Source organism: Hippoglossus hippoglossus, chromosome 23, assembly GCF_009819705.1.
Source record: "Hippoglossus hippoglossus isolate fHipHip1 chromosome 23, fHipHip1.pri, whole genome shotgun sequence".
Lineage (NCBI taxonomy): Eukaryota > Metazoa > Chordata > Actinopteri > Pleuronectiformes > Pleuronectidae > Hippoglossus > Hippoglossus hippoglossus.
In genome coordinates this window covers 10,744,609-10,758,498 of record NC_047173.1, presented here as the reverse complement: position 1 = coordinate 10,758,498, position 13,890 = coordinate 10,744,609, and the positions used below count along the sequence as shown (strand labels likewise).

General features: G+C 41.9%; 1 protein-coding gene and 2 non-coding genes across 13 annotated transcripts in view; all 3 read left to right on the top strand.

Moving 5' to 3' along the window:
• Positions 1 to 13,890, top strand: part of LOC117757376 (ELKS/Rab6-interacting/CAST family member 1-like) — a 113,038-nt gene that overhangs the window by 83,413 nt on the left and 15,735 nt on the right. For 7 of the 11 annotated variants that reach the window (XR_004613100.1, XM_034578474.1, XM_034578478.1 and 4 more), the window contains one exon: positions 8,100 to 8,207. Coding sequence is in view for 6 of the 11 variants with exons in the window: in XM_034578474.1 (XP_034434365.1) it covers positions 8,100 to 8,207 (108 nt within the window). In the remaining 5 variants the exon portion in view is untranslated. Of the gene's footprint in view, positions 1 to 8,099; positions 8,208 to 8,515; positions 8,594 to 13,890 lie in introns of all 11 variants that reach the window. The other 4 variants (XR_004613101.1, XR_004613104.1, XR_004613103.1 and 1 more) reach the window with 1 other exon arrangement.
• Positions 4,474 to 4,546, top strand: trnak-cuu. The gene has a single exon. It is a non-coding gene; the product is annotated as a tRNA-Lys (tRNA).
• On the top strand, positions 5,834 to 5,906 carry trnak-cuu. Its single transcript has one exon. It is a non-coding gene; the product is annotated as a tRNA-Lys (tRNA).

The window sequence follows — 13,890 nt, the reverse complement described above, 5'->3', positions numbered from 1 at the left end:
TGGAGGGCAAGGATTTTTAGCTGCAGCACTTTCTTGGGAGGAATCATGCTTGAACTTATGAATGTACAGATTGCTTGTCGAAATGATATCAAATTCTCTCAACACACACACACACACAGTTAAAATGTTCTACAAATCTTTGGTGATAACTCTCCCATATGTATTTGTTCATATGGATTTGTATACATGTTCACATCATATAGATTTTCTGTCCCCGTACTGTATACTCAAACACATAAATACACAGGACCGTGCACGCCACTTTGCTGGTATGCATACACTTACACAAATATGTGTGCACACCCTGATATGTGCACACTGACCCAGGCCAAAAACAAGGATATAAACATGGCCAAATGTCTCTGTGGTTCCACACAGAGGTCTATTCACACACACACACACACACACACACACACACACACACACACACACACACACACACACACACACACACACACACACACACACACACACACACACACACACACACACACACACACACACACAGTAAAGGTTCTCGTGGCTCTAGTAAACTAACCAACCCCTTGGTGGATGAGCCTTCTGGGATTTTGGTGGAGTTTCTTCCTCACTGTTTTCTCCTCTGTGCCTCTGCCTGCCTTTTATATTTCATCTTATCATCCTTCCATCCATCGCACATATTACATGTACACAACTTTAACATGCACTTATAGTAGCTTAAACTGTTACCTTGGCAAATTTAGAATTTGCTTTCCACTTGGCCTTAACTTGTTAAAACTGGGGCTACACTCAGTTTGTTTTCCACCTCCTGTACATGCATGGGAACAAAAATTGCCAAACACGCTGACATGATTATGACACACAATAAATACAAATTAGAGAGTGACTGCAGAACTTTTTTATTGTCTTGATTTAAACTCTGAAATTGAAGTGCTGTTCAGTGACCATAATTGAGTTTTCATCCTCAGAGCTGCTGAATTAGATAACATCTAGCACCTCTGTTGTTGCACGAGATTTCCAGTGCGCAATTTTTTGCCAAAAATCCACTTAATGGGTGGAAAAAGCTCACGAGGACTCAGATAAATGTGGCTCGTGCAAGAAAGAGCTAAATCTGTGTGTGAGCAGCCAGAGAGTGTTTGAACTGGGGTTTAAGAGTGAAGCAGTGAGTGTTGTGTCAAATGAAGTCATTATAACATGCATCACTCCGCTCTCTCTTCCTCCCTCATCCCGTCGTCACCCTGTTCATCCTGTTTGAAGTCATTTATGACACTTCAGGGTCTCGGAGGTGGTTACTGACAACACAGAGACTCCACTGTCTGCTGCGCTGTGTGTATGTGTCGGTGTGTGTGTCGTGAGTGTGTGCAATTGCAAGGGTGCGAGTGGTTCGGCTCTCGTCTTGGTCCCTCTCTCCTCTCTCTCTGTGGTGTCATAATTTTCTGTCCCTCAACGATGGATCACAGCGGGGACTTCCTCGATATTCCCCTCTGTGAGTGTGTGTGTGTTCAGTCTAATCTTACAGTGAGCTGAAGCTGGTGTAGTATTTTTAGCTGGCTCATTCAGTGTGACACACACACACTCTGACTCACTGATAACATGCCTGGCAGACGGACCCAGACAGCGTTGTGATATGAAATTGAAAGTGAATATTGTTGCATGTACTCTAGTTGCCATAGGACCAAATACGTCAACTGTAAACACAAAGAAATCATTTTAGATTAATTATGTATGAGTTAGCAACCTACTTGGGCTTTTCAAGTATCATAAATGTGTTTCTCTTGTATCCATTTCATGCACAATCAACACTGCTGTTTTTTAAAGTTTCTCTGTGATTGTTTCTTCAACGGCCATCACTCGTCAGTCAATCCAAGTTCACACTGAGTGTTTTTTTGAATTGATGGTCTCCTGCGCGAGAGCCCAGAAGCTGCTGACGTCTCAGGTCTGTTCTTAATTTGCCTTCAGAACATGACGGTGAGTTATGGTGCAGAATTATTTCCTTAGAAATTCCCCCCAAAAAGTTGCAAAACACCCTATCTCATAATGATAAAAAATAAGAAAAACAATCCTAGATCAGCTTCTTGCTCTGGATCTGCACCAAACTTTAATGGGTTCTTCCCTGACCCATACTTTCATCAAATAAGGAAATCATCACGGAAATACATCCAGTAGTTTTTGCGTTATCCTGCTAACAAACAAATAAACGCTGATGAAACATTAATACCTTGGCAGATGTAATTACTTTGACCCATCTAGTGAGTTATTTTATCAGTACAGTATTGTGTTGTTGCAGTGTGTTCTGTAACATGACAGATATCCACATTTATTTAGAAGAGACAGAAAAAACGATGGATCCTCCCAAAGGAAATCTCTACATTTGCAGCATTTATACTAGATAAATATAAAAACATGTGTGTTACAGAATAGGTGTGTGACCCTCAAAGTGTTTCCTGCGTGTTGACCTTCGGCCCCGCAACTGAAGTGTCGGCAGGATGCTGTAGATCAAGGTGACCTCAGCTCTCCTCACGCTGCTCCTCATGTCTTTCTCACCGTCTGCCTCCTCCTCACTTTGATACTTGTTTTTTATTTTCTGCAACAGTGTTGTGAAGAGACGGAGGCTAAAACCATGAGAAAGTGTGAGAGAGAGAATTTTGTGTTGAAGAGGGTGTGGAAGCAAAGAGAGGAGGGAGGGACTGTAATAATTCATGAAATGGAACAAGTGAGAGAAGAGGGGGGGGGAGGTGAAAGTATGCTACTGCCCCTCCTGCAGCAGACACATGTGGTTAACATTTACAGGTGGTGTATGTGTGGCTGCAGCCATTCATCCCCACCTGTGTGAGGCCTGGCTGTTATATGGACACTTCTAAAGACTTTGACTCTAGTGGTATTTCCCACATTCATGGTTCGATATTATTTTTACCAAACCCACAGCACTCTTAACCGACCTCACCGAAAGACAAAACTCACAAAATAGACAGGGAACAGTAAACTAGCTGTTCGTCACAGATCCAAAAAGCAGGTTTACATAAAATATGGCCAGACTTTGGCTACACTTTTGCGCACTTCTATGTTTTAGTTACCATCACCAAGGAGGTTATGTTTTCACCCCTGTCTATTTGTTGGATGATATCTATGAGTGTGTGCAAATTGGTGCAGCTTGATTGAATTTAAGGGGACGATTGGGCCTTGGCGGAGGTTTGTGTTCTACTTACTGCCATAGTTTCGAGCACCTACCATGTAGGGGTTTGGAAACACTGCTGCCCCATATTAGTTGGGAAAATCTGAGGCTGCTTTGGTAAGACATTTGCAAACGATGTATTTTATAGATTAAATGCACTTGAAAATAATCTATTTTTGTCATGTTTCTCATTGCTTATTTAGGGGTTTTATTGGGGGGTGGTTTTGTCCCCCTGTCCCCCTGTCCTCCCCCCCAAAACTTTAGGGTTCCTCAATACTTGTTTATTATTCTCATGACCTCTCCAGTTACTGGCAAAAGAGAAAAAATGTGGCTCTAATCTAATTTATTGCTCCACAGAGACGTCTCAAAACGAAACATCCCCCCTCAGCGCTCAGCTCTGACACTTTTCATTGTCATTTGTAATTTCCCACTTATCAACAACTTTCTGCTGTTGTCGGAGAAACTGGAAAAGAAAGCAAATCAAATTTTTGGCTCGTGATGAAATAGTTCTTGTCCAGCCGTGACTCAGCAACTTTTCATTATTGATAATTCCACAGATATCAACAAAGGTTCCTCTTTCACCGCTGGAGGGAAAGACGAAACAATATACTCATCTAATATCCCCCGGAGCCTTGTAACGATGAAATAATTTTCTGCTAGGCATGACTCAGCAGTTTTCCCCCCCTTCCTCATTTGTTTCTCATTCTCTACGTTGTCAGCGGGTTACAGCGGAGCCACAGTAAGGATAGATGGAGGGGGGGGATAGGGAGAAGAATGAGAGGTGAACAATGAGGGAGCAGGAGAAGAAATAATGGTGTGATGATTAGATTAAGTGAGATAGTTGGCATGGAAACAAGCGAGCTGAGGTCAGCGTTCCTGACAATTAGAGAAAAGGGGAAGATGTAAAGAAAGGCAGGACGGGAGAATTAGAATAGGACAGAGAGAAGGAGGAGGATGAGGCGTTAATTTCTTCTTCTGTCATTTCTCTTTGTTCTTCTCTTGCTCTTTCCCTCCTTCTCCTCCCCTCGCCTTCACCCTCCCTGGCATTTTGTTCTCAGGACCGTCCATCATTTCATTCAACAAAGAGGAAAATAAAGCTTTTCAAGCTAACGAGTCTGCTAACTGCTTTCTAAGTGCCAGTTAGTAAGATCGTTAGCTTGCTGGCTAACGGATCGACAAGGGGTCACACAGTTTATTCAAATTCATCCTAAAATTTTACCATTTCTCTTAATGCCCATTGCTATTATTCCTCAATAGGCTTAACAAGCGTGTGGTTGTAAGTCATTTTTAGAATTTGGGCCCCTCTGAGGTACTAGCATGTAGCCCGGCTAGCTCAGTCGGTAGAGCATGAGACTCTTAATCTCAGGGTCGTGGGTTCGAGCCCCACGTTGGGCGCATGACTTTTAAATTGGAAGTAGCATTGTCAAAACTGGGTTTGGATATCTTCTGCAGCTATACTTTGTAAACGAAGAAACGTAGGAGGATTTTGATTTAGTCAGATGCATTCATAACAATAAGAAAATGGCACAATGCACAATGTAAAAAATCTGCTGCAGAAATTATATACAAAACATCAGTACAGGGGACAAAACCATGAATAAAAAACTAACATACAAAAGAAACTAGCAAACTAGACAAGGAACAATGAGAAAAGGGGAGTTTAAGGAAATATATGGAAATAAGAACATTTTGTAGAGAGGAATAGAACAGGAGAGAGAATTAGTCACGGATACAAAGGCATGTTAAGAAGCTCAAGAGTCGAGAAAGTGAGAGAGAGAGAGAAGAAAATAAATGAAATACTGTGTCTGCTGAGGAGAGATAGACTTAAAATCAACATGAAAAATATCTCATTAAAGAAAGGGAGGACGAGAGACAAAGGAGTGGAGTGTTAGGTATAAGACAGAATCTTAATCATAGAAAGTACTGTGTATGAGAGACAAGAGAGATAAAGAGAGGGAGAAGGGAGAAACTTTAGGGATTATTCAGAAAAAGAGCTCTAAGATGCGGAGGAAGAGAGGAGGAGACAAAGAAAAGACAGCGTGTTTGCAGGAGGGTTGAGAGATTTAGATGTAGTAAGGCCGTTTTATAGAGATCAGAGATCAGACACACTGTCAACACAGCTTATCCTCTTCAACTAAACTCTATTTTCTTTATTTATTTCTGTCTCTCTGTCCTTTATTTCTATCTTTCTTTCTCCAACAAAATTTTGGAGGAGCACACACATTTGTCCAATGCTTTATGTGTTATTTACTCCAGATTCCTTCGGACATTCATCAACAAAAATCAATGCCAAAAATGTGTTTCGAAAAGAGAGGATAAGGAGGAAAATACAAAGAACGGATCAAAAGATGAAATGAAGGGGAATGTGGGAGGCTAAAATTTGATGCGTTGGTTGTATAGCTAGCCCAATTGTTAAAGCTTCTAATCTTGGGTACGTTGGTTGACCTTTGGTCTCTGGCTCCATTTGAAACCATCTTTCCAAATGTCATGGACAGTTCACAGCAGAGTGGCCTGCTCTTCTAACATAGTTCTACATGTGTTGACACAAAATCCAGTGCCTGAAATACACTTAAACACATAACACCCACTCGTCCTAAACCAGAAACATTACTCTTCGATGCCAATATGAGTTACGAGCATGTTAAGACATGTCTTTGGCCACGCCTCTATAGGATTAATATAGCCCGGCTAGCTCAGTCGGTAGAGCATGAGACTCTTAATCTCAGGGTCGTGGGTTCGAGCCCCACGTTGGGCGCAACTGCTTTTGAGAGGAGGTATATTAATGTCCTTGACTTGTTCTGACCCTCTGTTGGAACATCAAAGATGAATTTGACACCTGATCACTCAGACTGGGGGTTTGCATACATAATGTGATGTCATACATTCATAAGTTTTCACAATATATCGAGCCCCACATTAGGCTGAGGTGTTTTGGACTTTGGACTTGTCCTCCTATAGCAGTCGATGCAGTTCTAAACAAGTCTTCCACTTCAATGGTTTTAAAATGCAAAATCAGCTATCATCAAAGAAATACTGCGTGTAGTCTATTTGAGCATGCCGTCTACAATTCGGGAAATATACAAAGACATATTAAAATTATTTGTCCGATCATGCAAATTTGCATCGTAACCAAAGAGAGCACTGATCTGAAATTTTGCGTCTGCAGCTTCAGCCAAGGCAAACAAAGTCCATAAAGTACAATTTGGAAGTGGATTTGAATTACCACAGTCTGTCACAGTATAACGTTACACAGAGAGTTCACAGTGAACTTCATGGAGCCTCAGGCATCACTGAAATACTCACACTGGAAAAATGAGACCCTGGGACACAGGTTGAAAAGTGAACTTTGGCTCTAAGAAGAACAAAGGTGCACCAATGCTTTTGTTTTGAAATATTATCTGTACCTCTTTTTTTTTTTCAAAGTAAAAATATTTTCTTATGGACATTCTTATACTGTTGCTGTTGGTAAACCAGTGTGATGTCAAAAGCTATTGTATAAGCTTGAAAAACATGCAAGTAACTGAAGAGACGGACAGAGACAAATAAAAATCTCTCCACAGCAAGTGTGTGTGGGTGTGTGTGTCTGCAGGTGCAGCGGGGACTCCTCAGTCTGTACTTACATGGTCTCAAGTTGAACTTTTTATTGTCTGTGTTTGTTTGAAATGGATGTGTGTATTTATTTTATAGCTGCCTGCAGAAAATGAAGAAATGAAAAATGTGTGTGTGCTTGCCAGGGGAGGCTCTCGTCAGCTTAACTTGTGTACACAGACACACACACATACTGTACGTGCTTATGTGGTTCCACGTACACACCGAGTGGAACCCGTTTCTAGCACCATTCATTTAGCTTTCAAACAATTACAAGTAAAAGTTGGCATTTGCATATTTCTTTCACTTTCTGTCAAACACACACACACACACACACACACACACACACACACACACACACACACACACACACACACACACACACACACACACGCACACACACACACACACACACAGAGCCTCAGTCTGGCCTGCTTAAGCCCCTCGTCCTCGCAGGGCTCAGCGAGAGACTAAGGGGATTTAGATCGTACAAGACAGATTTAGACCGACTCCCTCCCTCACCTTCTCCCTCTCACTCCCTCGCTCTTTCGAGGCCTTGTGTATCACTACTGAAGTATAACTTTAACATGAGTAATAGATGGAGGGAGAGAAGAGGAGAGGAGAGGAGAGGAAAGGATGAAGGACAGTATGGAGGAGAACAAAGAGACGACAGCAGAGCAAAGAGGGGAGAGATGAGAGTGATGGAGCAAAGACAGGGAGAAAGTGTGTGTGTTTGTGTGTGTGTGCGTGTGTACAGCACATTAAGTGATTTTCAAGTGTGTGTGTGTGTAGCGTAATATTTGTCCAAGCCCTCATGGATCTCCCCCCAAGAGACAAGTTAACAAGCCTGTTATTTTTCTGCACCAGTTAACAAGCGGCACAACAGGTGGCATGTGAAGTTGTGTGTGTGTGTGTGTGTTATTATCATAAAAGACACAAACACAGCACAGATTTCTTTTTGTCTTTTTCTTGTTGTCCATTTTCTGTTTCTGTCTTTCTCCCCCTCTCCCTTTCCCCCTCCGACACACACACACAGACACACACACACACCTCCAAGCACACACTCACATATAAAATATGTCTTAGTGAAGGCAAAGCTCCTGGCGGTCGTCCAAAACTCTCCTCTCATCTTCCTCTCTGCAAATTAACTCCTGGAGGAATTCAGTGAGCGGTTTTCCTCTTATCACACACACACACACACACACACACACACACACACACACACACACACACACACACACACACACACACACACACTTCATTGTATTGTTCTCCCCTCAAACACGAATGTTATTTGCTGTTGCTGAATCATGTCTCACTGTCTGATCTAAATGTTTGTAACTTTTTTGGTTCTCTGTAGACTCAGAACCGGATGAAGCTGATGGCGGACAACTACGAGGACGAGCACCTGAAGGTCTTATCTCCAAACACAGAGCTGCCCAACAATCACAAACCCTCCCCTGACCAGGTGAGAACTCTAACTGGAACACGAGCCTTCAGCTGGGACAAATCTGCAAATGATTCCAGACCCCTCACAAACTAATATCTTCACCCTAATGTGGATGAAAGCTTGCTCTAACTTAACAGTCTTTAATCATTTCTATTAGTTTATGTTCAAGTGAAAGACAGTGACATTAAGTCCCATTTCGATCTGTCGGAGTAACATTTGCTTTTTTCTCTTTATCTTAGAAGCAGAACATTTTTTAAAGTTTCAAACTTTTACAACGTTTCTGTGCTTACCTACTAACTTCCTGCTTTCTCTGAACTCACCAATAGGACGATGAGGAGGGCATTTGGGCCTAGCCAATCACATGCCTTCTTTCTTTTCTTCGGTCAACCATTTTGTACAGAAGGGTGAGCGTCCTCTTTATCTGGATCCAGTCATGTTGTGTTCATCGTGTCATTGGTCCTTCGTCTTTCTTACTTTTGTTTCATCCGTGAGTTTGTGGTCGTTCTGGTTACGTGAATCAATTGTTTCTCTTGTTTTGTTGTGCGATGATCCATTGTTCATTATTTTCTCCCATTCATTCAAACATGAGTCTTGAAACTCTTCTTTTTCTGCCATATTTCTTCTTCATCTTTGGGTTTTCTCTTTTCTCAAGAACAAAATTTAATTCGCACGTCTGATTTTCTTGCTCCTGAAGGAGCTGGACTCATTGGCCAAGCAGGAATATTTCCAAATCTCTTGTCATGGAACATGTTTGATTAAATATCCATTCTGTTCATTTTCACCTTTACTTTTTCAAAAGTTTCCTCCTGCTCTTGCTCTTATTTTTTTATGCTTGAATCATTTTTTATTACTCTGATGATTATTCTGTACATGTGCTTTTTGTCATATTTTCTTATTTTTTCCATTTTACCTTTATTCTTTCCAACCTTTTCACCTAATGTGTTGATCCTCCTGTGCAACATCATCTTCTCTTCTTGGAAACCTCATGTGTTGGTCATGATGCTTGAGATCGTTGCATGACCCTCATCGTTTCTCAATCTTCTTTGTGTGTGTGTGACATAGCGGATGATTTAAGAAAGCTGCTCCTTCGCCAAACTGTGGGGTTAAAAATATTTTTTAAAGCATGATAAAAAGCAAGGTTTTATTACCTTTGACCCTTTGCCCTGTAGTGTTCTTTTAAAATCACACAACAGGGGATTTCAGTATTTTTCAGGCCCAGAGGTCATTAATCGCACATGCATGACAACCTTCAAGTCAAGCAAGAATAAAAAACACACGGCTGCAAATCAATCAATAATACGTCTAATGAGGAATGCAATGTGTTTCAGAACAAGACATTTTTCCTTTAGCTCTTAGTTCTTATGTGTTTCCAATGCAATTAAAACATTTTCTTGAACAATTTTCTACATTGAAACTTGTGGAGAGTTCCGATAAGTCACTTGCTCTTTAAATATCTTGAAAAAACTTTGAGAAGTTGTGATGTAACGATAAGTTATGTGAGTTTGTACTTGTATTATTAACAGGGTGGTATTCATTGGAAACAGTGGAGGCAGCAGCACATATGAGCAGCACATGCTGCTTTTAGCGCACCCTAAGCTTCTCCAGTGGGAATTCCCACTGGGATGCTAAAAGCCCAAAGGTTCACCAGCAGATCCGAGTTTGTCCCTGGTTATTAATTAGCGGTAGCACCTCCCTGCTGAGAGAGACAGGCCAGCCGGACATGCACACACACACACACACACACACAAGCACATCTCACGAGTGGCTGCACAAACTCATGCACAGGCACGCTTTCGCCTCAGTGTGTGAGTGTGTGTGAGGTGGGGAACCTCGCCACAGCACATTACATCAGAACAGTGAATGGCTGTGACTCGTTCCATAAGAGGATCCTGTGCTGCAGTTGGAGAATTAAATGCTTCAGGAACAACTGCAAACAGAGAAACACAGCAGAACACATGAAGCGTTGTCGAGGTTTTTTTTAATGGTGTTTTGCATTTTTAATGGTCTTGAGTGATTTTAGATGCATCAGTTAGAAAAGACAGGGAAGACGTGTAACTCTACATTTTGGTTTGTGAGATTTTGGATAGTTTAAAATGACTCAACATGAATGAACGCTCTCACTTTTTATACCAAAGATATCAGAACGCAGTAAGTTGCTCTGCACATATGAAAGGGGAACACTTTCCAGACCACAAGGTACAGGGATGTCTTAAAGAATTTGTGTTTCTTCTCTCATCTTTTAGTTAAAAACCTGAAAATACTCAGTTTACAATGACATGGACAGAGAAAAGCAGCAAATGCAACATGATTAGCAAAATAGTTGCAGATTGCACCTGATCAATCAACTGTTTCACATAAGCTGCCATGCACAACTATAGTCTGATCTCATCCCTCTGCAGTGTAATGTACTGTAAATTAAATGCCTTTTTGAGTCCTCCTCTGAGGCTTTGTAGATGTGTATTTTACATCAAAGAGCTTTTATTCGAGAGTTTGAGAGATCCCACAATAACCAAGTGTTTATTAGTCACAGCGCATCAGCACGCACGTCTCCAGCACTGACAACGTGCTCTGCATTGAAATCCAACCCTCTATCCATGCTGTTCCTGGTCAAATAAATGTATTTGTGCTTCTGTGCATGTGCGTCTCAGAGGGATCCGCGGAGGAAGAAAAATCCTGACGGCTTTTTCAAAATGCAGCCAGTCAGTGAGGCCGGCTCAATGTCTCTCTTTGGAGTTGTTTCATAGTACAGTAAGAGTCTGGTAGGCAGTCGTGGGAGGATAATAAAGACACACACACATACAGAGCGCTGTATAAAATTATGTGTCCTGTGGGATTGTTTCATAGTACAGTAAGACATTGGAAAACACTGTGGACTCATTAAACACACACTGCATACATTGACCATTGCAGGTTGTGTAATGCAATAAAAAACATGGAGGCACATGTGTACTGTACACCTTAATAAAGCCAGTAAATTCAAAGAATCTGCAAAGACTTTCAGAGGTCAGTGTTTTGTTCGTATGTCACGTTGTTATTACTGGTGTAAATCCAGACATATTTGTAACATTATTTGCCATTTTGTCAAAAAAGGGAAACGAAAGCACGGGTGTTGTTACTTCTGTGCAAATGTCTTCTTTGTATCGCCATCATCCCTTCCGTGCCTTCGCCCTGCTTCTCATTTGTCTCGCATTTGATCCGCAGAGCTCCGCTGCAGGTCTGGAAAGTGTGGACAGTGATTCTCTTTTAAAGCTTTTTGACAGCATAGTCTGGATTAGAGCGTGCTGTGAGAAAACAGCTGTTGCACACATGTCGGGGTATGTTTTTTTTTAAAGCCCGGATTCTGAGATGTGTTTTCACATGTTGTCATATTACACAACGGCCTTGGAGAGATAATGCCATTGTTGCGTTGCGACTGTCAGCACCCATCATAACATACTGCAACAGAAATGGTTTTAAATGCACAATGTGTAGGGTCCCTGAAGCCTCACTCTCTTTCTCTTTTTTCCCGTGTCTACCTCCCTCGCTCCTCCGGAGGGAAATGTTCAGTAATGTATTTCGTAATGGACTGTAAACTACTGGCAGGTCCTCACTGGAAAATACTGTAACTAGAGCTATTTACAACTCTGATAACGACCCTGTGTGTGTGTGTGTGTGTGTGTGTGTGTGTGTGTGTGTGTGTGTGTGTGTGTGTGTGTGTGTGTGTGTGTGTGTGTGTGTGTGTGTGTGTGTGTGTGTGTGTGTGTGTGTGTGTGTGTGTGTGTGTGTGTGTGTGTGTGTGTGTGTGTTTCTGCCACAGTGTGTTTGTGGGCCTTCTTGTACTGTATGGGTGTGTGCACTCACACATATTATGTATAAACACTTATATATTCAGTGTCTGTTCGTGTGAGAAACGAGTAGTTGTGAGCCAAGAAGGTCGGGTAGCTACACTAGTGGAGGTGGTCTGGTAAAAGAAATTACTCCAAGATCGCGTGTGTGTGTGTGTGTGTGTGTGTGTGTGTGTGTGTGTTTGTGTGTGTGTGTGTGTCATGCTCCCAGTAAATAAGGCTCAGAATCAGAAGTGACAGTTCCTTTGATTTACTTTCACTTTACCTTCAGCTTTCATTTTTTCGCTGCCAGAGACGAGAGAGCAGAAAAGAGTTTTCCTTTCCTCTTCCCCACAAAACCGCCCACATCTACTTCTTTTCATTTGTTTGTCAGGATAGTCAAACACACCGAGTCGTTGAATAAGGAAGGTTTGGATTTATATGTGGAGTTTTATTCAAATATTATCAAAATCTGCTGCATGTGTTTTCACTGTTGTGATGGCTGAGGCAGGATTTCAGATCTGGATACTATATAACAGCTGTGTAGGGGATCATAGGTGTGATCACATCAGTCACTTATATATATAACATGCAAGCCGTGTATGAGCACTTAGCATCCCATGCATGTTTCATTTTAGTATAGAGTTCATGTGCTGTGAGGCATCAGTGTGGTTGCTATGGTTACATACCATTGACTAGTGGGTTTTTCATACCAGGCTGATTAATTGTCCGACTATATCACTCACAAAGCAGTATTTCAACTCACGATCAATACAATACGTGATGTGTCCTGCAAGTGTAAGAAACAAGTATCATATAAAATGAATCAACCTCTACATTTTGTCTAAGTTAAATCAATCAGGATTAAAGTCAAATCAAGACATGAGACAACATTACATGAATATTTGCAATTCTTGAAGAGAAGATGCAGTGAGAGAGAGAATGATGTTCCTACGCTGAGTGAAAGAGTCCTGAAGTGTGTGTGTGTGTGTGTGTGTGTGTGTGTGTGTGTGTGTGTGTGTGTGTGTGTGTGTGTGTGTGTGTGTGTGTGTGTTGTGTGTTGTGTATGTGTGTTGTGTATGCTGAGTGACGATGAGCACGAAGCGCAGGGTGTGGACAGACGCAGCTGGGATTAAATATACTTTACCAACACACACACTAACAGCCCTCTTAACATGCTTCCTCTGCACTTAAATCCTGCTATTCCCCAAGGAGAGTGGTGTGTCTGCATGTCTTATCTCTGTGTGTGTGTGTGTGTGTGTGTGTGTGTGTGTGTGTGTGTGTGTGTGTGTGTGTGTGTGTGTGTGTGTGTGTGTGTGTGTGCGTGCGTGTGTGCGTGCGTGCGTGCGTGCGTGCGTGCGTGCGTGCGTGCGTGCGCGCGCGCGCGCGCGCGCGTGCGTGCACATCTCTTGGGGGGTCCTGTCTAGTACCCCTAAAATGTGTATATATCTGTTTTGCTCATCTCACCCTCATTCCCATACTTGAGCACACAGACACGCACACACAAACACACACATTGCCACAGTGAAACAAATGCTCCAGTAGAATCACTTTTGCATCATCAAAGCTCTTTCCTTTGCACTGCTGATCAGTTGTGTGACGATGATGTGGTGCAGGTAGTTGACTGCATTATGATCAGTACTTAAAAAGGTGGTTGTTTCAAAATACTTTAACAATTGTGTTTCTTGTCATAGAACAGTGTTTTAAAAGCTTCAGCTTACATTGGTCAACAGGTTCCTCAAAGGAAACCAGGGACTTTTGAGTAATCGCAGCAAAGCATTCACAAGAACACATTAATGAAATTGTTGGTGTTCAGGTTTGTATTGTTCATGGAAATGTACCAACAACAAACTTCTCCGTCTGTTTTCATCTCATTGTATGTGGAAAGGCAACATCCA